This window comes from Podarcis filfolensis (assembly GCF_964270895.1).
Source record: "Podarcis filfolensis genome assembly, chromosome: 17".
Taxonomy (NCBI): Eukaryota; Metazoa; Chordata; class Lepidosauria; order Squamata; family Lacertidae; genus Podarcis; species Podarcis filfolensis.
Window position 1 is genome coordinate 13955561 of NC_139621.1, and position 21764 is coordinate 13977324.

At 43.1% G+C, this 21764-nt stretch overlaps 2 protein-coding genes across 2 annotated transcripts in view; both read left to right on the plus strand.

Annotated features, from left to right (window-relative positions):
- Positions 1–497: 497 nt before the first annotated feature.
- Positions 498–1058, plus strand: LOC310752357 (interferon beta-like; the record flags this gene model as incomplete). The annotated part of the gene is made up of 1 exon (XM_083592466.1): positions 498–1058. The coding sequence occupies one exon, from the start codon at positions 498–500 to the stop codon at positions 1056–1058; it is 561 nt and encodes a 186-aa protein (XP_083448592.1).
- A 7672-nt stretch (positions 1059–8730) lies between these two features.
- HACD4 (3-hydroxyacyl-CoA dehydratase 4) overlaps positions 8731–21764 on the plus strand; it is a 32803-nt gene continuing 19769 nt past the window's right edge. Inside the window, exons 1-3 of the mRNA XM_083594101.1 lie at positions 8731–9122; positions 16776–16879; positions 19918–20045. Of these exons, the coding sequence (XP_083450227.1) occupies positions 16783–16879; positions 19918–20045 (225 nt within the window). The 5' untranslated portion in view covers positions 8731–9122; positions 16776–16782. The remainder of the gene's footprint in view (positions 9123–16775; positions 16880–19917; positions 20046–21764) is intronic.

Below are 21764 nucleotides of genomic sequence, written 5' to 3' on the forward strand. Positions count from 1 at the left end.
ACCCGAGGTACCACTGTATATTCTTTATTTATTGTTTATGAATACTTTTGTTAAGTTGCAGTTATATATTTTTTCATGCTGTAAGCCACCTCGAGCATGGTTTGACGTGTGGAAAGGAAGCATGCAAATAAAATTATGTATGTATCCAGTGGTTTTTTTCTGGGGCGACACATACCCCTAAACTTTTTCTGAATCTAAGATTGGCCTCATCGAGGGGCAGTATTTCAATATGAGTAGTACCCCTAAACATTTTTAAGAAAGGGGGAAAAAACCACTGTATGTATCTATGTATGTAATGGTGCCCCAGAGTGCCCAAAAGTACCAGATACTTTTTCAATACAAAATGAAAATGAAAGTTTCAGGAAATGAGGTAGAGAAACTGTCCTGCAGCCCAATACATAAATTCACAGGCATGGCTCTACAGCACAATGATCTCAAGAAGGTCTTGAAGAAGCTCTAGCCCTCCAGCCTCTCCATACAGCCCACCAATGGCCACCATGGGTCTGCAACAAGTTGGCCTCTTGATTCTGCTTGCCTCTGGAGTTGTAACTCTGAACTGTGATGAAATTGTGCAACATCAAAAAGGTGAGCTAAGGAAGACCAAAGAGCTTCTGGAAGCAATGAGTGGAGGACCAGCATCTCCCCCAGAGTGCCCAATTACAGGTATGCCAGACTTTGGCTCCCCCATAAGAAGCACCTCGAGACCCAGCAAAGAGGATGCAAGGATGGCGATAGGGCTGATCTTCAAGGAGACCCTCCGTGTTTTTCAGCTGAATTTCACCCAAGCCAACTGGAACACAACGGTCACAGAACTTTTCCAAATGGAGCTCCACCAACAAAGTCAATGGTGGGAGAGGTGTTCTGTTGCACACACTGGGAGAGAGGCAAGACTGAAAAATCCTCGTGTAAAACTAAACCTGATGATATACTTCAGGAAACTCCAAACGTTCCTGAGAGACAAACAATACAGCCTTTGTGCATGGGAGGCTGTGCGAAAGACTATTTCGGTGAACAACTTGATTCTTCTTGATCAACTGCTGAAATCTCTCTCTGACTAAGGTAAGTTAGGCACTTTATATACAAAAAGGATACATTTCGTGGAAAAAGTAATGCCACAGGTGCATGTAATTCATTTAGATTAGCCTGTATTTTGGGTCATTTAACCATCTAGTCTTTTCAATGATGGTTGTTTGTTGTTTAGTCGTGTCCGACTCTTCGTGACCCCATGGACCAGAGCACGCCAGGCACTCCTGTCTTCCACTGCCTCCCGCAGTTTGGTCAGACTTATGTTAGTAGTTTTGAGAACACTATCCAACCATCTCGTCCTCTGTCGTCCCCTTCTCCTTGTGCCCTCCATCTTTCCCAACATCAGGGTCTTTTCCAGGGAGTCTTCTCTTCTCATGAGGTGGCCAAAGTATTGGAGCTCAGCTTCAGGATCTGTCCTTCCAGTGAGCCCTCAGGGCTGATTTCCTTCAGAATGGATAGGTTTGATCTTCTTGCAGTCCATGGGACTCTCAAGCGTCTCCTCCAGCACCAGAATTCAACAGCATCAATTCAACATAATTATCCTCTAAATCTTTTTGGACTCCAACTCCCATCAGCCTCAGTCACCATGACTAGGGCTCGTGGAAGTTGTCGTCTGAAGCAGCCAGAAGGCACCAGGTAGGCAAAGCATGTTTTTGACTAACAATATCTGAAGCCTCGTTCCTCTTTAAAATGAAGGCAACTATCATGGACTGTACAACACAGGCAAAACATTTCTTTGCAAGTTGTCTTAAATTCATTGCCTGATGCAAGGCATTTATTAATGCCCCAGTTGGAAACATCTCTCTCACTATTTTCAGATGGGGTTTAAATCCTGTTAGCTTTGCACAGGGGCACCAACTGTAAGGGGCACTGGGGGCCCAGGGACCCACATTTTTTTTTCTGTGGGTGCCCAGCCTCCACACACACACCCCGTTGCTGCAACAGGAATTGATGCCTCCATGCCCCACTGCCACCACTAAACTCAGTGGGAGCAAAGCTTGCACCGCTGCTCAGTGGCATATGTGGTGGCATAGCTGTCAACCGTCCCTTATTTGGCAGGAAAATCCCTTATCCCAGCGCCGTGTCCCGCTGCTGTCCCTTACTGATGATGTCCCTTAAATTTCCTGGGTTTCAAAGGAAGCAGCACCTCTCCCTCCCTCCCTGCCGGCCAGGGAGGAGGGAGGCTCCAACTGTGTTGCTTGGCTGCATTGCTCACCCAATAAGGAGTCTAAGAACGACTGGGGGGTGGAGCTTGCATGCCTTGTGCTGATCAAATCGGCCACGTTGCCTCGCTTTTGCTCAGTGCTTCCCAGCGGAGAGGTGATGGTGGTTTTCCTTGCTGCATCCCCTTTGCGGGGTTGCTGCGCTGTGGGAACCACCGCTTGAGGCTTTGTTTGGCTGCTGGCTGGGCTTTCTGCCTTTGGCTCGGAGGGGCTCAGAAGTTGAACATACCTGTGCTTGGAAAATCCCTTATTTTGGCTGCTGATCCCTTATTTTCGAGGCTGCTGGTCCCTTATTTTCAAATCTGTAAGTTGACAGCTGTGTGTGGTGGGGTAGTTGGGTAGAGTGCCGTCTCCTGCATTTCTGTTGCCTGAGGCAGGAGCTTCAATCTACATCATGGGTGGGCAGGCTCTGATGGAGATAGCTTCCTGTTCTTTGCTCCCAGTACCTCCTAAATAATAGAATTGTATGGTTGGGGTTGGAGGTCATCTGGTCCAAACCCCACTAACTCTGGGAATCTTGCAATTTCAGCATCCTTGACAGATGGCCTTAAAGCCTCTGCTTAAATACCTTCAGTGATGCAGAGCCCATCATCTCTCCAGGTAGACCATTCCATAGACAACAGGTTATTGCTTCCTTGACCTGTGCATTCAGAGTTGTCTTGTAACTTTTGAAATATGATCGGTAAAAGAGCTCAGAGCTGTACAATGTGTCCTCACCTCAGGGAAGAAAATCATTACTCTATGGACAATGGTCTTCAAAGTTTCATTTTCTTTTTAAATAATTTTTGTTATGAGTATATAGATAAAAATAAAAACTTATTATCAAATATCTGTTTTATGCAACATTAGTCTAAATAAGATAAAAACAGCGAAAAGGGAAAAGGAAAGAGAGATACGAAGAAAGAGATAGAAAAAGCTTAAAAGGGAAACAGCAAAAAAGGAAAAGGGAAGAGAGATATAAGAAGAAAGAGATAGAAAAGGTTTAAAAGGGAACATAGAAAATATAAAGTTCAGAAACTAAAGAACTTCTGGTTCTTCATCTGTTCATTATATAAAAAACAATATTCACTTCATTCACTCCAATATAACACCTAACAAAACCATTTTCTATAAACAAACATTACCTTCAACCCCCAAATCCAAGTGTCTTTATTTCTTTTTCTTTTTCATGCAAAAAGTCTGAGAGTTTTCCTATCTTTAATCAATGTTGACAAGGACAAAACATGTCAATTTGGCAATCCCAGATAAGTCTGTTAATTTTAACAACCATTCTTCCATTGTTGGTAACGATGAATCTTTCCATTTTTGTGCATATAATTGTCTCGCTGCCGTAATCGTATATTGAAACCAAGTTCCGTAGTCATTTTCTAATTGCATATCCATTCTGGTTTCAGTTGAAAGGTAATCTTAAAATTCTTTCTATTAGTGGATGTATTTGTATCCAATCAATCAATCAATGCTTTTTTACATGTCCATCAAGCATGATAAAATGTCCCATTTTCTTTTGTATTGCAGGCAGTGGTTCAAAGAGGTCTTTGAGCTGCTCAAAATGCACTGTTTCGTCTATGGAAAGTATTCATCTCACCCCCTGCTTATTCTAGCAAAATAAAGAAATGGATAAGGAGGAAAAACTTGAACTTGAAATTTGCACTATTTATCTCATTGGAAACATTCCTGTTATCTACACACATTCTACAATTGCTTTCACAAATTCAGAAACCGGAAGGTCCAAATGGAGATTCTGGAACTGACTGAATCTCATCAAGTCTCATCAAGTCACAGAAAAGAGCAGCATGGAAGGCCACTGGAAAACCCACCTTTTTCATAGAAGAGCAACTCCATCACCTGCCAGATGTCAAATCTCAAATGCTTCTGACTGGAAAGACGATCTCTCACACAAGTTCCATCGATATGAATCACCTTTATGTCCAAGGTGGACTTGGACCTGGGGGAATGATTTGCCTAGCATGATGGGGGGGGGACCTTTCCCAGATGGAAAATTTTGAAGCCCACCAGACAACTTTGAGGCTGCCATACAATAGACTCTGTCTGAAGAGAGCACTCTAGAAGAGATGTCTTCACAGTCCATTTCAGCCTCCTGTTCAATTCAATACAAGCAGACACAGCCACCATTTCTGGCTCTAAGGATCCATTGGGGTGCAAGCCAGCCTAGTACAAAATTCAAGTTACCTTTGAGAAAAATGCTACTTCATATTTAACTGTTACCTGACTTGCTATATATTTTTTTAAAAAATATTTGTCACCGCCCCTATTTATTTGTTTAAATTATATTTTGGTTAAAATGTATTTATTAAACAGGCATTTAATATTCAGGTATTATTTATATGGATGTTATAGCTTTAACTCCTCAAATGCCTTTATTTTTCTATATGTTTGTGTGCAATAAATGTTTTCCTATGAAATGGAATCCCAATTTCCCCCTGGTTGAATTTTGTAGCTTCTGGGTGCTCTAGAGAGAGCTGCAATTGATGCTTTTCTCTCATTGGAAATTGTTCTTTGATAGTTCACCTAATCCTTATTTTTAGTTTTGTTGCCTTATTATTATTTTATTGGTAATACTCTTCCCAGTCTCAGAAATATTTTATTGACAAGCAAGCTACACCTTCCTTCCTTCCTTCCTTCCTTCCTTCCTTCCTTCCTTCCTTCCATGTGTCCCATATCCCATTCCCTCCAACTTTTCTCAATGAAAATAGGGATATTTTAATAATAATAATAATAATAATAATAATAATAGTAATAGTAATAGTAATAGTAATAATAATACCCCATCCATCTGACTGGGTTGCCCCAGTCACCCAGAGTGACTAAACTACTTCCCTATCCAGGGCTGCCTTCAGATGTCTTCTAAAGCTTGTCTAGTTACTTATCTCCTTGGCTCGCATAACTCCATACTGTCCAAGATTTCTCCGATGAAAATAGGGACATCCTATGAAAAACCAGGACATTCCGAGATCAAATCAGAAACCAGAACTGCTTCTGTAAATCTGGGACTGTCCCTGGAAAATAGGAACACTTGGAGGGTCTCTTCATCTTCCACATCCCACTGTCATGAATGTATGCAGTTGAAACAACAGAAGCAGATATGACAACTTGAATAAAATACTGGGGAGGCCCCCAGGTAAGCCTTGCCCCACATAATTGATCACACAAACACCATTTGAATGGCAATGCCCATTAACTTGGGAGGAGGTGGCACCCTAATATATTTAGTCCCTTCAGGCCCTAGGAATCAGCTTCTATGGGCAGAGGCTATTCAGATGTTATCCATAAAGGACCCTTGATAGATGCAAGCAATCATGTGTGGATCAGACCTCTACGGACTAATATAGACTGTGTAGCTCAAAGGTGGAAGTGAAAGCTGGACCATAAAGAAGAATTGATGCTTTTGAATTATGGTGCTGGAGGAGACTCTTGAGAGTCCCATGGACTGCAAGAAGATCCAACCTCTCCATTCTTAAGGAAATCAGCCCTGAGTGCTCACTGGAAGGACAGATCCTGAAGCTGAGGCTCCAATACTTTGGCCACCTCATGAGAAGAGAAGACTCCCTGGAAAAGACCCTGATGTTGGGAAAGATGGAGGACACAAGGAGAAGGGGACGACAGAGGACGAGATGGTTGGATAGTGTTCTCGAAGCTACTAACATGAGTTTGACCAAACTGCGGGAGGCAGTGGAAGACAGGAGTGCCTGGCATGCTCTGGTCCATGGGGTCACGAAGAGTCGGACACGACTAAACGACTAAACAACAGCAACAAGCTCAAAGGTGGGGAACTTCTGGCCCTCCCTATCCTGTTGGACTCCAATGGCCAGTTTAACCAATGGTCAGGATGATGGGAGATGGGCTTCAGCAGAATCTGGAGGTTCCCCACTCCTGGTGTAGACCACCAAAGCTTCTTACTTCAATTGGGAGATATACCAATGTCCCCAAATGAGCAGAAATGAACTAGCTTACTAGGATCAGCATTTGCTGCCAAGGCCGCACTTGGGGATGGGCAAAACCTTGAAGCTTTGCTCCTGCGTTTATGGAAGGAAGGCGACACTGATCCAGTGTTGTTACAAGTCTACAGTAGGAGATGCAATCTCCGAAAACGAGAGTGAAACAGTCTTCATGCTCTATCGCTAGAACATGCAGTCAATTAAAACAGTTATTGTTAGTCAAATGGTAGGGTTTCTTTGATGTTTTTGTTTTTTTTATTGCTTCACTTTTAGGAAAGTTATTTTCGGTGCTAAAGAAGTCCTTTCCCAATGGGTTGCAGATCTTGCTTGCAATTTTCTACAATATTCCACTGTGTTCCTATACAGGACGCTAGAGGGCAACATGAGACTACAGCTGCTCTTGCTGAAAATTTGTATCCTGTCATGAACAAATTTGAAAGGACAAGTGGGACCTGTAACAGAATGTGGTTGTGTGGGATGCTGCTGTTCAGGGTTCAAGCCAGCTAGCCATGGTCTGTGCCAGGCTATTCCATTCTATTGCCCATTACCAATTTTCTAGTCTCTTTTCCCCACCCCAGACAGACACGCCACCTTCTGCGGTCACTGAGCCTGTCCAGAATCCCCTGGTGTGCTTTGCAGCACTGGAGGGGAAATGCCCTCTGAGGGATCCCCCCAAAAAACTCTCCTTGCATTTCTTGTTTTTCAGTGGCCCTGTTTGGGCTACAGTCCTGTTGGCACTCAGAAGGCTGTTCGCCAAAGAATTGATGCTTTTGAATTATGGTGCTGGAGGAGACTCTTGAGAGTCCCATGGACTGCAAGAAGATCAAACCTATCCATTCTGAAGGAAATCAGCCCTGAGTGCTCACTGGAAGGACAGATCCTGAAGCTGAGCTCCAATACTTTGGCCACCTCATGAGAAGAGAAGGCTCCCTGGAAAAGACCCTGATGTTGGGAAAGATGGAGGGCACAAGGAGAAGGGGACGACAGAGGACGAGATGGTTGGATAGTGTTCTCGAAGCTACCAGCATGAGTTTGACCAAACTGTGGGAGGCAGTGGAAGACAGGAGTGCCTGGCGTGCTCTGGTTCATGGGGTCACGAAGAGTCGGACATGACTAAACAACTAAACAACAACAACCTGTTGGCACTCACCAAGAGAGTTCCTTCTTGAAGATAGGAGACCTGGAGACACTAGTGGGAATCCAGCTGTTGAGTTGAATGGAACCTAAGCGCTCGCAACGTTCTTCCAATTGCACACACACAAAAAGAGAGCACATCTTCTCAATTCTCCAGTCCAAGCAATCGTCAAGTGGACACAATAGCTATTTACTGTCCTCGCCAATAGCCGACACAGGACAGCGGTATGCTTGCTGGTGGAAATGAGCTCAACTGGCACATAGAAATCAAATTATTTATTTAAACAATTGCTTAATTACAACGGTCTCTAAGCAGTTTACAAGGGATACAATAAAAAGCTAAAAATAGGATAAGACTACAGTATTTACTTATTTTTATCCTGAGGTCTTATGATGAAGGGCAATATATAAATCTAATAAAGAAGGAGAAGGAGAAGGAGGAGGAGGAGGAGGAGGAGAAGGAGGAGTGCTATTGTTCCTCAATAAGAGGTGCTGGAACTCACAATGGATTCCTCCCTTGTGTTCTTAAAATGGCGATGGCACCCACCTGAGATGTGCCAGAACTGAGTTCAGGTGAATCCCAGCTGCAAAAAAGCAATAATAATAATGACAGCAACAACTCACGACTGCTTCGCTGTCTCATCATAGTAGTAAAAATACAAGAATATTAACCATTTGCTGCCTTTTCGGTCTGGGTTTGGGGCAGGCATTTGAGGGGATCACATGGGGTAATAGTCTTGGAGGGCTACACCAAAGTCCTCCCAAGGAGCAGCCATACAACAGCTGAGACAAATAGTACAAGGAGTTCATTTTCACTTGTAAAACGGATGACATGAGCCTGTACTCTGATGCTGCATTAATATATGTCAGACCCTTCAAGAGTCCCTATTTTCCAGGGGCAGTCCCGGATTTACAGACGCCATCCTGGTTTCTGATTTGATCCCGGAACAGGATATCCCTGTTTTAATCAGAGAAATGTTGGAGGGTATGGAGTTATGTGACCCCCGCCCCGAGCCAAGGAGATAAGTAACTACACAACCTTTAGAAGATATCTGAATGCAGCCCTGTATAGGGAAGTTTTTTAAATGTTTAATTATGTTTGTATATACGTTGGAAGCTGCCTAGGGTGGCTGGGGCAACCCAGTCAGATGGGTGGGTTAAAATTATTATTATTATTATTATTATTATTATTATTATTATTATTATTAAATAGGACTCCCTATTTTCATCGGAGAAATGTGGGAGGGCATGATATGTGTGTGTCTGAGGCATGCACGTTATTTTTAAAATTTGAAATAGCTTAAACGACAGGGACGTCACATATGCAAATTGTGAACTGGGCTCCAAGCGCAGTTTAAAACGAAACAAAAACCCTAAAGTATTTAAAAGGTGAGCAGAATGGAAAGGGAATGCCAAAGATCAGCCCTGACTTCTAAGCAGCCTATCTGTTGGGCAGATTTTCACAATTCCAGGGACGTATTTCCACGAAGGACTCTTGAATTTCATCATTATCAGCAACTTCCTGGCAACTCTGGAAAGCGCCTTTTGGAACAGGACAAACCTTTTTCTCTGCTGAACTTGGCTGCTGTTTCAGAAAGTATCGTTCTGTGTGTGTGTGTGTGTGTTGCAATGCTGGCCTGACGTGGTGAAGGAGGGAAGGCAAAGAGGAGGGGGGACCTCTCTGGGCTCAGCCCAGCTGTTGCAGCTGTGAGGAAGAGGAACACACACAGCTCAGAAGATCTCAGCTCACTTGAGCAGCTGGAGCAGGGGCAACTGAACCAAGGTAAGGCCAGGATGGTAGAAGCAATGACATGCTGGGAGCCAGCTGTGGTCTAGGCAGGAATCTCCTCAGTGTCCTCTTGCTGCCGTGGGGAAGGCAGAGGCTGCCCAATGTACCGGACAGAGGCTTTCATTCCAATAAGCTCGCCTTGAACAGGAAGGGCAGTTCCTCTTTTCTGGTTTCGGTGGAGAGTTGCTTCATCTGCATTTTGGCACCGAGATCAAGGAAAAGGACCGAGGAACCTGATCTCAGGGGCTCAGGAGGACAGCAAGCGCTGCTTTCTGGTGGGGGTGTTGAGATCTCCTGTGGGATGCAACACATCCGCCAATAAGCTCAGGCCAGAACATGTGGGCAAAGCCCGTTTTATCCTTGCAACCACCTTGCAACCATGGGAGGTGAGTTAGTCTGAAAGAGAGGACCCCAGAGGAGTCTCCACTTGGAACCAGCTCTCCCCACCAGGAGACAAAGTGAAGGAAGCTGCTTCAGAGGGCACCATAAAGTAGGGATGAGGCCATAGATAAAAGCATGAATCGATGTCTAAATGGGGCAGCAAGACTTTTCAAAGTATTGGTCCTATGTAGGAGGGAACGAGGCAGCTTTGGGTAGCAACATGTCTCAGACCATTGCGAACTGTCTACTATCCCAGATTATGAAGAGCCTTGGTGTGGTATCTTACAATTGTCAGAAGTCCTTGTGCATCTTTCTTAAGCCAATGTACACTGTGGTCTAAACCACTGAGCCTCTTGGGCTTGCCGATCAGAAGGTCGGCAGTTCAAATCCCCGTGACAGGGTGAGTTCCCATTGCTCTGTGTCTTGGTCCGGTTCACGGGCGATCGAAGTCCCGGCAGGGGACATCAAGACCGGGGGCCAGATGGCAGGGTGGGAGCAGGAACGGGGGTCCAGAAGCCAGGAGTCAGGAAGCCAAGAGTCCAAGGGTCAGGAAGCAAGGAGTCACGAAGTCAGGGGTCTGAGGATCAAGAAGCAAGGAGTCAAGGGTCTGAGGATCAAGAAGCAGTGAGTCAAGAAGCCAAGGTTCTAGGATCAGGAAGCAAGAAGCCAAACGCAGCAAGGCAGGAAACGTGTTGCTGTGGCAAAGAGCCGAAGGGAAATGCTGACCTCATATCCCTTCCCTGCTCCTGCCACCAGGTGCTGTGAGTTACCAATTGACCTCACCTGTGCGGTGAGGCCTCACTCACCGCGCCTTGCCTCTTCAGAACAAACTTAGGAAGGCCCCAGTCCTGCAAAGTCCTACTGGTCACAGGGCCTGGCTCCTGCACACACACCTGACACTCTGTCCCAGCTCCTGCCAACCTAGCAGTTTGAAAGCATGCCAGTGCAAGTAGATAAATAGGTACTGCTGTGGCAGAAATGTAAACGGTGTTTCCGTGAGCTCTGGTTTCCGTCAGTGTGTCCCATTGCACCAGAAGCGGTTTAGTCATGTTGGTCACATGACCCTGAAAGCTGTCTGTGGACAAACTCTGGCTCCCTCGGCCTGAAAGCAAGATGAGCGCTGCAACTCCATAGTTGCCTTTGACTGGACTGAACTGTCCAGGGGTTCTTGACCTTTTACCTTTAGTGTGCTGCAGAGAAACCACGAGGTCATTTTCTTTGCCACGAGAGATGTGTGAAGACCCCTTTGTAAGTTCTTTGGCTGTACATAGAACGGCTTCCACTATTGGAGGCAATCAACCTCCAAACTCCAGTTGCTGGGAAACGCAAGTGCTGTTTCCTCTGGTCTTGCTTGAGCACTTCCTATGACCATCTGGTTGACCACAGTGAGAACAGGACACTGGGGCAGACGGGCCACTGACCCGACCCATCACTGACCATCTTATGTTCTTATCAGAAAGTAAGTGAAGCCACTTGAAAATGCCATAACTCCTGAAGATATTGTTGGTTTATTGAAAGTAGTCATGTTGGGTGTTATATTGGAGTGGGTGAGTTGAATGATGTTTATATAGCTGTCAGACGAAGACTTGGAAGTTTTCTTTCTTTCTTTCTTTCTTTCTTTCTTTCTTTCTTTCTTTCTTTCTTTCTTTCTTTCTTTCTTTCTATTATTTTTATTAATTTTCCCAATTTTCCTAATTATTACAAATCCAACCAAGTTACTTTAACTTAATACAATTTCTTAAAATCAAGTTTCCTGCTCCTGTTGCAAACATATTGAAAGCAGTCGGGCTGGGTGTTACATTGGAGTGGATGAGTTTTCTTTCTTTCTTTCTTTCTTTCTTTCTTTCTTTCTTTCTTTCTTTCTTCTCCCTCTTTTCCTCTGGATCTATATTTTTATTTTACCTAGATAAACATCTTGGTTTGGATAAAAAAAGATAATCTTTGTATCTCTCTTTATAAAATCTAATACAATTTATTCAAAAGAAAGAAAGAAAATGCCATAGCAAATTCAGCAAACAGGTCAACCTCAGTTAGTTCACTTGGCATTGCCTTGTTTTGGCTTTGGGGAGATTTCTATTGATTTATTTGGTATTGTAGTTTTTCAGTTTCATTGATGCATATCAGTATAGATGTATCTCACATTATCATGTCATATCATATTTTATCTCCATCTTTCTGTCATGTTTGTTAGTTTTATTAAACCACTTATATACTGTCTTGGCATTAAACAGTATAGAAATATTTGCAATGAATATAATGATAAAAAATAGAAACCATGCCAAGCAAATCTCTTTGCTTAAAGAGGGGAAATAGAAAATGACTGTTTGACACTGTTTATAATGTTGTTCTGTCATGGAGCATAAAAAGAAAATAATGACAAGAAGCCCTCTTAAAATGTTGTTTAATCTTGACTATATCTGGGGGCAGACCTTTGGAGTTGGCAGCGAATCTTGCCCTCCTCCTTATTGCGTTGCCTCCACCTGGTGAAAACTGAAACGTTAAATGCAATTTTCATTGGCCTATACAGTGGTACCTCGGGTTACAGACGCTTCAGGTTACAGACTCCGCTAACCCAGAAATAGTACCTCGGGTTAAGAACTTTGCTTCAGGATGAGAACAGAAATTGTCCTCCGGCAGCGTGACGGCAGCAGGAGGCCCCATTAGCTAAAGTGGTGCTTCAGGTTAAGAACAGTTTCAGGTTAAGAACAGACCTCCAGAGCGAATTAAGTTCTTAACCCAAGGTACCACTGTAATGGCCGAATGGGCAGCTTTGTACATTTTTAGGTCTGTTTGCTTGTTTTGTGTGCTGCTCCCACCACCGCGACGGAAAAGGCCCACATATGAAGGGCAGTGATAACACCGCTGTTTTGGCCGCCTCAGTTCCACAGAGCACACCAGTGGCAATAAAGTGGCCTATGGCGGCTTGCATTCATGGGTGTTCTAAAAGGGTACAGAGTGGTAGAAAACGACCTTGGCATCCTCTTGAGCTCACCTGCCTCCCTCTGTGATGAAGAGCAGGCAAGGGGATTACTCTGCATGCAAGGCTCTCTGGATCATGGCCACCAAGCAAAGTGGTAGTTGAACAAAGCAGAGTGGGTCCCATCCGTGCTCGAATCCCTTTTACAGAGATTGCTCCGAGGTTCTGAAATGCGATGCCAACAATGCGATCCCTTTTCTATCTTCTTCCTAGGTGTATCTTGTCTGGCCAACAGAGAGCTCTAAATATGGTCTAGTAGCAAAATGCCCATTGCTCCTGTCATTCCAGGGACGCGGGTGGCGCTGTTGGTTAAAACACAGAGCCTAGGACTTGCCAATCAGAAGGTCGGCAGTTTGAATCCCCGCGATGGGGTGAGCTCCCGTTGTTCGGTCCCTGCTCCTGCCCACCTAGCAGTTCGAAAGCACATCAGAGTGCAAGTAGATAAATAGGTACTGCTCCGGTGGGAAGGTAAACGGCGTTTCCCTGCGCTGCTCTGGTTTGCTGGCCACATGACCCGGAAGTTGTACGCCGGCTTCCTCGGCCAATAAAAATATTTATTGAGATTTTACAAAAACATAAGTTTAGAAAATACAAAGAAAAACATAGCAAAAGAAAAAGATAAAACAAAAACATACAAAAATTCATCAAAAATAAAAAATAAAAATAAAAATACAAGATACAAAAAAACACACCAGATAGATAAAAAAGAATTAAAAACAAATCCATTTTTTATAACTTTAAATTCGTTAGCTTGTTTCCTTGACCTCCTCACACCTCCCCTTTTTGTATTCCCATTTAAGTAATCAAGTCAGCAAATCCTTACCCTCTTTCGTTTATCTTAACTCTATATCTTAACATATTGTACCTCTATATTTTCATCCTTTATCAATTCATTTTTGCATATTCTCATAACTTTGTTGCTAATGCCACTTATTTTCAATCCAACATCATTTTTAACATTCATTAATTTTACAGTGTTTCTGAAGATAGTCTTTAAATTTCTTCCAGTCTTCTTCCATCGACTCTTCTCCCAGGTCTCGGATTCTGCCAGTCATTTCCGCTAATTCCGTATAGTCCATCACCTTCATCTGCCACTCTTCCAGGGTGGGTAAATCTTGTGTCTTCCAATACTTTGCAATGAGTATTCTTGCTGCTGTTGTTGCATACATAAAGAAATTTCTATCCTTCTTTGGCACCAATTGGCCGACTATGCCGAGGAGAAAGGCCTCTGGTTTCTTCAGGAAGGTATATTTAAATACCTTTTTCATTTCATTATAGATCATCTCCCAGAAAGCCTTAATCTTTGGGCACGTCCACCAAAGGTGAAAGAATGTACCTTCATTTTCTTTACATTTCCAACATTTATTATCGGGCAAATGATAGATTTTTGCAAGCTTGACTGGTGTCATGTACCACCTGTATATCATTTTCATAATATTCTCTCTTAAGGCATTACATGCCGTAAATTTCATACCTGTTGTCCACAACTGTTCCCAGTCAGCAAACATAATGTTATGTCCAACGTCTTGTGCCCATTTAATCATAGCAGATTTAACCGTTTCATCCTGAGTATTCCATTTCAACAGCAAGTTATACATTCTTGAAAGTATCTTAGTTTTGGGATCTAACAATTCTGTTTCCAGTTTTGATTTTTCCACCTGGAAGCCAATTTTTTTGTCCAAATTATAGGCCTCTCTTATTTGATAATAATGAAGCCAGTCTCGCACTTTATCTTTTAATTTCTCAAAACTCTGCAATTTCAGTTTATCTCCTTGTTCCAAAATTTACCAATATTTCGGCCATTTGGCCTCCATATTGAGCTTTTTCTGAGCCTTCGCTTCCATTGGTGACAACCACCTTGGGGTTTTATTTTCCAATAAGTCTTTATATCTTATCCAGACATTGAACAATGCTTTCCTGACAATATGGTTTTTAAATGCTTTATGTGCTTTAACCTTGTCGTACCACAAATATGCATGCCACCCAAAAACGTTGTCAAAACCTTCTAAGTCCAAAATGTCCATGTTCTCAAGAAGCAGCCAGTCTTTCAACCAGCAGAATGCTGCTGATTCATAGTAAAGTTTAAGGTCTGGCAGGGCAAATCCGCCTCTTTCCTTTGCATCAGTTAGTATTTTAAATTTTATTCTGGGCTTCTTGCCCTGCCAGACAAATCTAGAAATATCTCTCTGCCACTTCTTGAAACAGTCCATCCTGTCCAAAATTTGCAATGATTGAAATAAAAATAACATTTTTGGCAATACATTCATCTTTATAGCTGCAATTCGACCCAACAAGGAAAGCTTCAAATTTGACCATATTTCTAAGTCTTTTTTCACTTCTGTCCAACATTTCTCATAGTTATCTTTAAATAAGTTTAAGTTCTTAGAAGTCATATTAACCCCCAAATATTTTACTTTCTTAGCTAATGTTAAACCAGTCTCCTTCTGAAACCTCTCTTTCTCAATCGGTGTTAAATTTTTCTCAAGTACTTTAGTTTTTGACTTGTTCAATTTAAATCCTGCCACATGACCAAATTCTTGAATCAGTTCTAATACTCTTTTCGTACTAGATTCTGGCTCCTGTAACGTCAAAACTAGGTCATCTGCAAAAGCTTTCAATTTGTATTGTTTGGCTCCGACCTGAATACCCCGAATCAGACGGTCCCTTCTAATCATATTTAACAGAACCTCCAGGACTGAAATAAAGAGCAATGGGGAAATTGGGCAGCCTTGTCGTGTCCCTTTCTCTATCTTAAATTCCTCTGTCATCACATTATTAACTATAAGCTTAGCCTTTTGTTCTGAATAAATTGCACTTATACCATTTTCAAACCCTTGACCCACCCCTATCCCCCGAAGATTTTTCTTCATGAAATTCCAAAAAATGTTGTCAAAGGCTTTCTCCGCATCTATAAAGATTAAAACTGCTTTAGTATTAATGTTCATTTGCAACTTCTCCAATATGTTAATTATGTTCCTCGTATTGTCAGACAAGTGTCTACCTGGAAGAAAGCCAGCTTGGTCCTTATGTATCTCTTCCACTAATACTTTTTTTAATCTATTAGCCAAAATATCAGCAAAAAATTTGTAATCCACATTAAGCAGGGATATGGGGCGGTAGTTCTTAAGTTGTGTCTTCTCAGACTCCGTTTTCGGTATAAGTGTGATGTAAGCTTCCTTCCACGACTCTGGCGCATTTTCCCCCTCCAAAATTTCATTACAGACCTCCTTCAGTGGCCGAATTAACCAATCTTTCAAAGATCTATAATATTTTGAGGTTAAGCCATCCGGCCCTGGAGATTTACCCAACTGCATATTCTGAATGGCACCTTCTATCTCCTGTTCTGTAATTTTATAATTCAGCATTATCTTATTTTCTTGAGAGATTTTTTGTAATCCATTTGTTTTTAAAAATTGGTCTATATCAAACTCTTTCTGTGGCCCTTGTGTATATAGCTCTTTAAAGTACCTCTGGAAGCATTTTCTAATTTCCACTGGATTCTGAATGTTCTTTCCTTCCACTTCCAAATTAGTGATAGTATTGAGCTTTTGTCTTTTTTTCATTTGCCAAGCTAGCAATTTTCCACATTTATTAGCCGATTCAAATGTCTTTTGTCTCATTTGTTTGATTTTCCATTCAATTTCCTGGTTCATCATCTTCATATATTGCACTTGGTATAACTTTATATCTCTCAGAATCTCTTGTGACTTTGGTTTCGCTCTTAGTTTCTTCTCACCCACCTTTATTTTTTCCAGAATTTTATCTTTTTTTCCATTTTGGGCTCTCTTCTTTATTGTATTCTGTTGAATCAGAAACCCCCTCACGACTGCTTTACTTGCGTCCCAGATTATTCTTTTTTCAGTAGTAGTGTTCAAATTATCTCAAAATAGTCTCTCAAGGTTTTTTGGGCCTTCTTAATAACCTCTTGATCTCTAAATAAGGTGTCATTCATCCTCCATCTGAAGGAACCGCTTGGTGGTTAGCTTCATCTCCATTTTCACAGCATTATGGTTGGAGCAAGTTTTTGGGCAAATTTCCACTTTTCAAGTCTTAGGTGCCAGTCCTCTAGTTATCCATATTTGGTCAATTCTTGTCCATGTCATTTTGGCTTCAGAGAAGAATGTTCCCTCTCTTCCTAGGGGATTCCTTCCTCGGCCAATAAAGCAAGATGAGCGCTGCAACCCCAGAGTTGGTCACGACTGGACCTAATGGTTAGGGGTCCCTTTACCTTTTTACCTGTCATTCCGGTTAGGCTTTGATATTTGAATTCCCTGTTCTTGCTTTTACAGCTGCACAATGAACCCCTACATCTTCTGCTATTATTTAATCCAGTTCTGCGGACATTCCTGGATATTTATCAATATGATCATCAGGTTCCTGATTTTTGGGGAAGGTAAGTCTATGCTGTTTTGCCATTTGATCGATCAAATAGCAGCCTCTCCATGGAAATGGGGTCTGACTGAGAGAGTAGCCAGCAGCAACACACATGGGCCACAAATGGGATTTCTTCTGCACAAATGTAAGGTGGACTGGAACCACGGTGAAGGACTAGTGCTAGAGGGCTGGGTTCGAATCCACCAATGGCTTGAGAAAAACCAAGGCCTGTCAGCTTTCAGTTCCCTTCTGTGAAATGTGGAAATGAATGATCTAAAGACATTGTGCAGTATGCTATAGACAGAAGCAGTCTTCAGCTGCATTGAAAAAGATAAAAGTTTAGATATTTCATAGAATCATAGAACTGTAAAGTGATCTAGTCCAACTCCCTAAAATGCAGGAATCTTTTGCCCAACGTGGGGCTTGAACCCAAAACCTACAACCCTGAGATTTAGGGTCTAATGCTGTACCGACTGAACTATCCCCAATGATGTTATATGAAGATGCTTGACTCTCCCCTATGCTATTTAAACTGCTGCGTAGCTGGGGGGGGGAGGGCTTCCTTCTTGCCTCTTCCTCTTAAAAGGTAAAGGTAAAGGGACCCCTGACAGTTACGTCCAGTCACAGACGACTCTGGGGTTGTGACGCTCATCTTGCTTTATTGGCCGAGGGAGCCGGCGTACAGCTTCTGGGTCATGTGGCCAGCATGACTAAGCCGCTTCTGGAGAAGCCAGAGCAGCGCACGGAAACGCCGTTGACCTTTCTGCTGGAGCAGTACCTACCGTATTTTTCGCTCTATAACACGCACCCGACCATAGCACGCACGTAGTTTTTAGAGGAGAAAAACAAGAAAAAAAATATTCTAAACGAAACAGTGGATGTATGACTTTTGTGGTTCATGCTATGGCCACAGACATGTGATCTGACAGTGAGTTTGAAGTAGCCCAATGCAAAAATCCTGAGGATCCATGTGGATCCATGCTTTGTAACCACGTTTTTGCACCACTGCGGCCCCAGGCAACAGTGGCTGCGTGATTTTTTTGGTGCAAGATGTAGCCATGGACATGCTATGTGATCTGATGGTGAATTTGGGGTGACCCAGTGCAAAAATCCTGAGGATCCATGTGGATCCGTGCTTTGTAACCACATTTTAAGTGGGGAAGGAAGGAAAAGCACTCAAGGGACAAGGAGCACGCATGGGGGGTGTGGAGAAGGATGTTGCTAATAATGCAGGCGAGGGGTTTAAGGGGAGAAGGAACATGCGTGGGGTGGGTGGAGAAGGATGCTGCTAATAATGCAGAAGAGGGGTTTAAGGGGAGAAGGCTCCTCTCCTCTCCCACTTTGCTCCTTTAAAGCAAGCAGGCTCTGCTTTTCTCCCTCCTCCTCATCCCTGGCTTAGCGAGCTGAAAAACTTTCCTGCTATTTAGCGAGCTGAGTGGGGTGGAGAGAGGGACAGAGAGCCTGCTTGCTTTAAAGGAGCCAAGTGGACAGGAGCCGCTTATACTTGTGTAAGTGGCTCCTCTCCTCTCCCGCTTTGCTCCTTTAAAGAAGTAGGCTCTCTGTCCCTCTCTCCTCCCCACTCAGCGGCTCTTCTCCCGCTTTGCTGTTTCAAAGTGAGCCACGGAGGAGGGAAGGAAGGGGAACCATGGATCCTCTGCTCAGGACTGCAGCAGATCCCCCCCCCCCGCCCCCGCCACCCATAGGCATTCCCTCCATAACACGCACAGACATTTCCCCTTACTTTCTAGGAGGAAAAAAGTGAGTGTTATGGTGCAAAAAATACGGTATTTATCTACTTGTACTTTGACGTGCTTTCAATCTGCTAGGTGGGCAGGAGCTGGGACCGAGCAACAGGAGCTCACCCCGTTGCAGGGATTCGAACTGCCGACCTTCTGATCAGCAAGTCCTAGGCTCTGTGGTTTAGACCACAGCACCACCCGTGTCCCCTGTAGGGGCATGGAGTAGGAGAAGATAATTAGCGGTGTCTTTGAAGAAGGGCTGTATTCTTCTCTCTCTTTTATTTTCTTCTTTCTTTTTTATTATTTTCAGTTTAGATTAGTTTGTTCTTTATTGTATTGGAGAAAGTCTTAACAAAACTTTATAAGAAAAAGAGACAGGGGAAATCAACCTCATTACTTGGATCTCAAACGTATCTACACATGTTTCGGCAAAACATGCTGTCTTCATAGTGGTGAGCTGGTGTTTACCAAACAAGAAAGACATCAGGAGAGAGAAAGAGTTTGCAAATCCAAAGGGAACATTTACTTGAGTCTAGTCTTTGGTCTAGAATTGTCTGGAGATTTAGTCAAAACACATAAGGCAATGCTGATTCTAGATAGTCTCTGTGCTAATTTTCCGCACCTTTTGCAAATTAAAACACCCAAATGCTGTTCCACGGAAACGAGGGCCACTGCCTAAATACAGCCCATTTCCCTTCAGAAAGTTTGCAAAAGATCTTGCACAATGTTCTTTGTTATAAATAGTAACTGTGCCACTCAGCTGTGGTTGGAGCATGTTCAGAATGCACACACGCAACATTTTATTGTATGCAACACATGTATGCTGCCTTTCCATTGCCAAAATCATGCTCAATGCTGCTCACAACATGAAAAAATAAATACATAAACACAAACATAACAAAAGTAATCATGACAATAAATAAAACATGAAAATGTACGCAACCACATTGTCCACATAAATCACAATAAGATCCAAAATAAAGATATAAAAATTAATATCAATGACAGAAGCAACAACTCTCCCAGCCCAAGAGTCTGTTCAGCAGCCTCAGCTTTTGTAGCTGGAGTCAGTCAGGTCCTACCGTCCAGGTGGGAAAAGATCTGCAAGTCAGGGAAAAGGTCCTCCAAGACTCACAGTCAAGATGGCAGTGTCTTCTGGCAAAATGTACCATACCACTGAACAAAGTTAGTGCCAGGAAACAGCGGCCGTTTTAATCCCCTGATCTCTTAATGATGAATGGGAGTGGGAGAGCCCAATATGAAGAGGCTGCAATAGAATGATAATCCAATGTTTTCTCTTGCTTCCTGTGGGGTGAAGATTCGGTTGCAGATACTTTCTATTCCATTGGGCTCGTGATGCGGGTTTGCCAATCTTCGTCTATCCTGGAACTTCTGCATATCCGACTCAGCATTGCAGAAGACCATTTTCTCCTGAGGCTTTTGCAGGTACCACATAATTAATAATCGCATGAAAGGAGTCAAGGGTCAATACTTGGACCGCCATCAGTTTAGGGGGTTTAAATCCTACAAGAAATTCCATTCTCAAATTGGAACATTTGCTAACCTTGCGAAGTAAGGGAGGCATGTGGTCTATGTGTATGAAAGAGAGAAAGGGAAAGAGGGAAGAAGTGCAGGTGTGTGGGAGAGAGAGAGAGAGAGAAGTTCGTATGTGCTCCTTGTGTTTACCTTCAAATTCTACAGTTGACAAAAAAATCAAAAGGCAACAAGCAAAATAGTAAAGTTTGTGTTTTCTTGTGCCATATTTGTCATAATTTGTTTTAGTTTAAATGGGTGGGGTCAAGAGGGAGGCCTGTGGTTTGAGGAGGAAAGGGGGGGACCAAGGGACAGTTGATATCCTGTGCCCAAGGGTCCCCAGAAACATGGAGCCAGTCCTGGTCAAGGTGGCCAAATTCAGAGATTTGGTTATTACCTGTGTATCCCACCTTTCCTCTTAGGAGCAGAAGGTGAGGTACATGGTCCTCCTTCTGTTTTATCTTCACAGCAACCTGTGATGTGGGCATCACAGAGAGGGTTATATTCAAACCTGGTGGAAGCAGAGCTCCACACATGTAACAGGACTTCCCTTTCCATTCCTTGCATGCCCCCAAAATCTGCTCTGCAGGTGAGCAGAGAGGGTACTTCCACAGCACAAGCCGAAGTCTGTTGCAGCAGTGGAACAGCAACTCTAGATACAATCCAGAACTGGTGACTGACCTAAGGTCACCCGTGGTCCTAAATCTTGGCTGAGTAGAGATTTGAACCCGGGTTTCCCACTCTACCAAATCATTCAGTAGGGCAACTATTTGAACACCGGTTAGCAGAAAAAGAGGCCTAGGCATATTTTGAAAAGAACGACAAACTAGACAAATATCATGCACACTCTCGGCATATATACCAGCATGCTACTCCTGCGTAAGCCACTGGGCAAATCCACCTTTTGAAATACTGGCTAGAGACCAGCAAGCCAAATCATTCAATGGAATAAGAATTCGTGGGGTAAAGTTCATGTTTGTTAGAACACTCACGATGGGCGATAGGATCAACATTCCACAAGACTGAACGAGTTCTGACCTTTCAGAAGAATTTTAGGAATATACCCTTCCTCTTCAGGGAAAGAGAAATTAGAAAAGCTTATGTTTCCAGTTAACACCCCCCTTGCTGCTCAGTCACGACTGGAAAGGCAGAGAACTGGTTGGGTGCAATCCAGCAAACAACAGCAGCCACAAAAACAGCGGCAAGTTGCTCTGGATTCAGTGGATCTTAGTCCCAAGGCAGCAAATGAGATCTTAGGTCTTCTTACTTGGCAGTGACTCCAGCCACTGCACCATGTAGGACTTCTTGTATAGGATATTATAATAATAATAATAATAATAATAATAATAATAATAATAATAATAATAATTTATTATTTGTGCCCCGCCCATCTGGCTGGGTCTTCCCAGCTACTCTGGGCGGCTTCCAACAAAGATTAAAAATACATTAAAATGTCACACATTAAAAACTTCCCTAAACAGGGCTGCCTTCAGATGTCTTCTAAAAGTAAGATAGTTGTTTATTTCTTTGACATCTGCTGGGAGGGCGTTCCACAGGACAGGCGCCACCACCGAGAAGGCCCTCTGCCTGGTTCCCTGTAACCTTACTTCTTGCAGGGAAGGAACCGCCAGA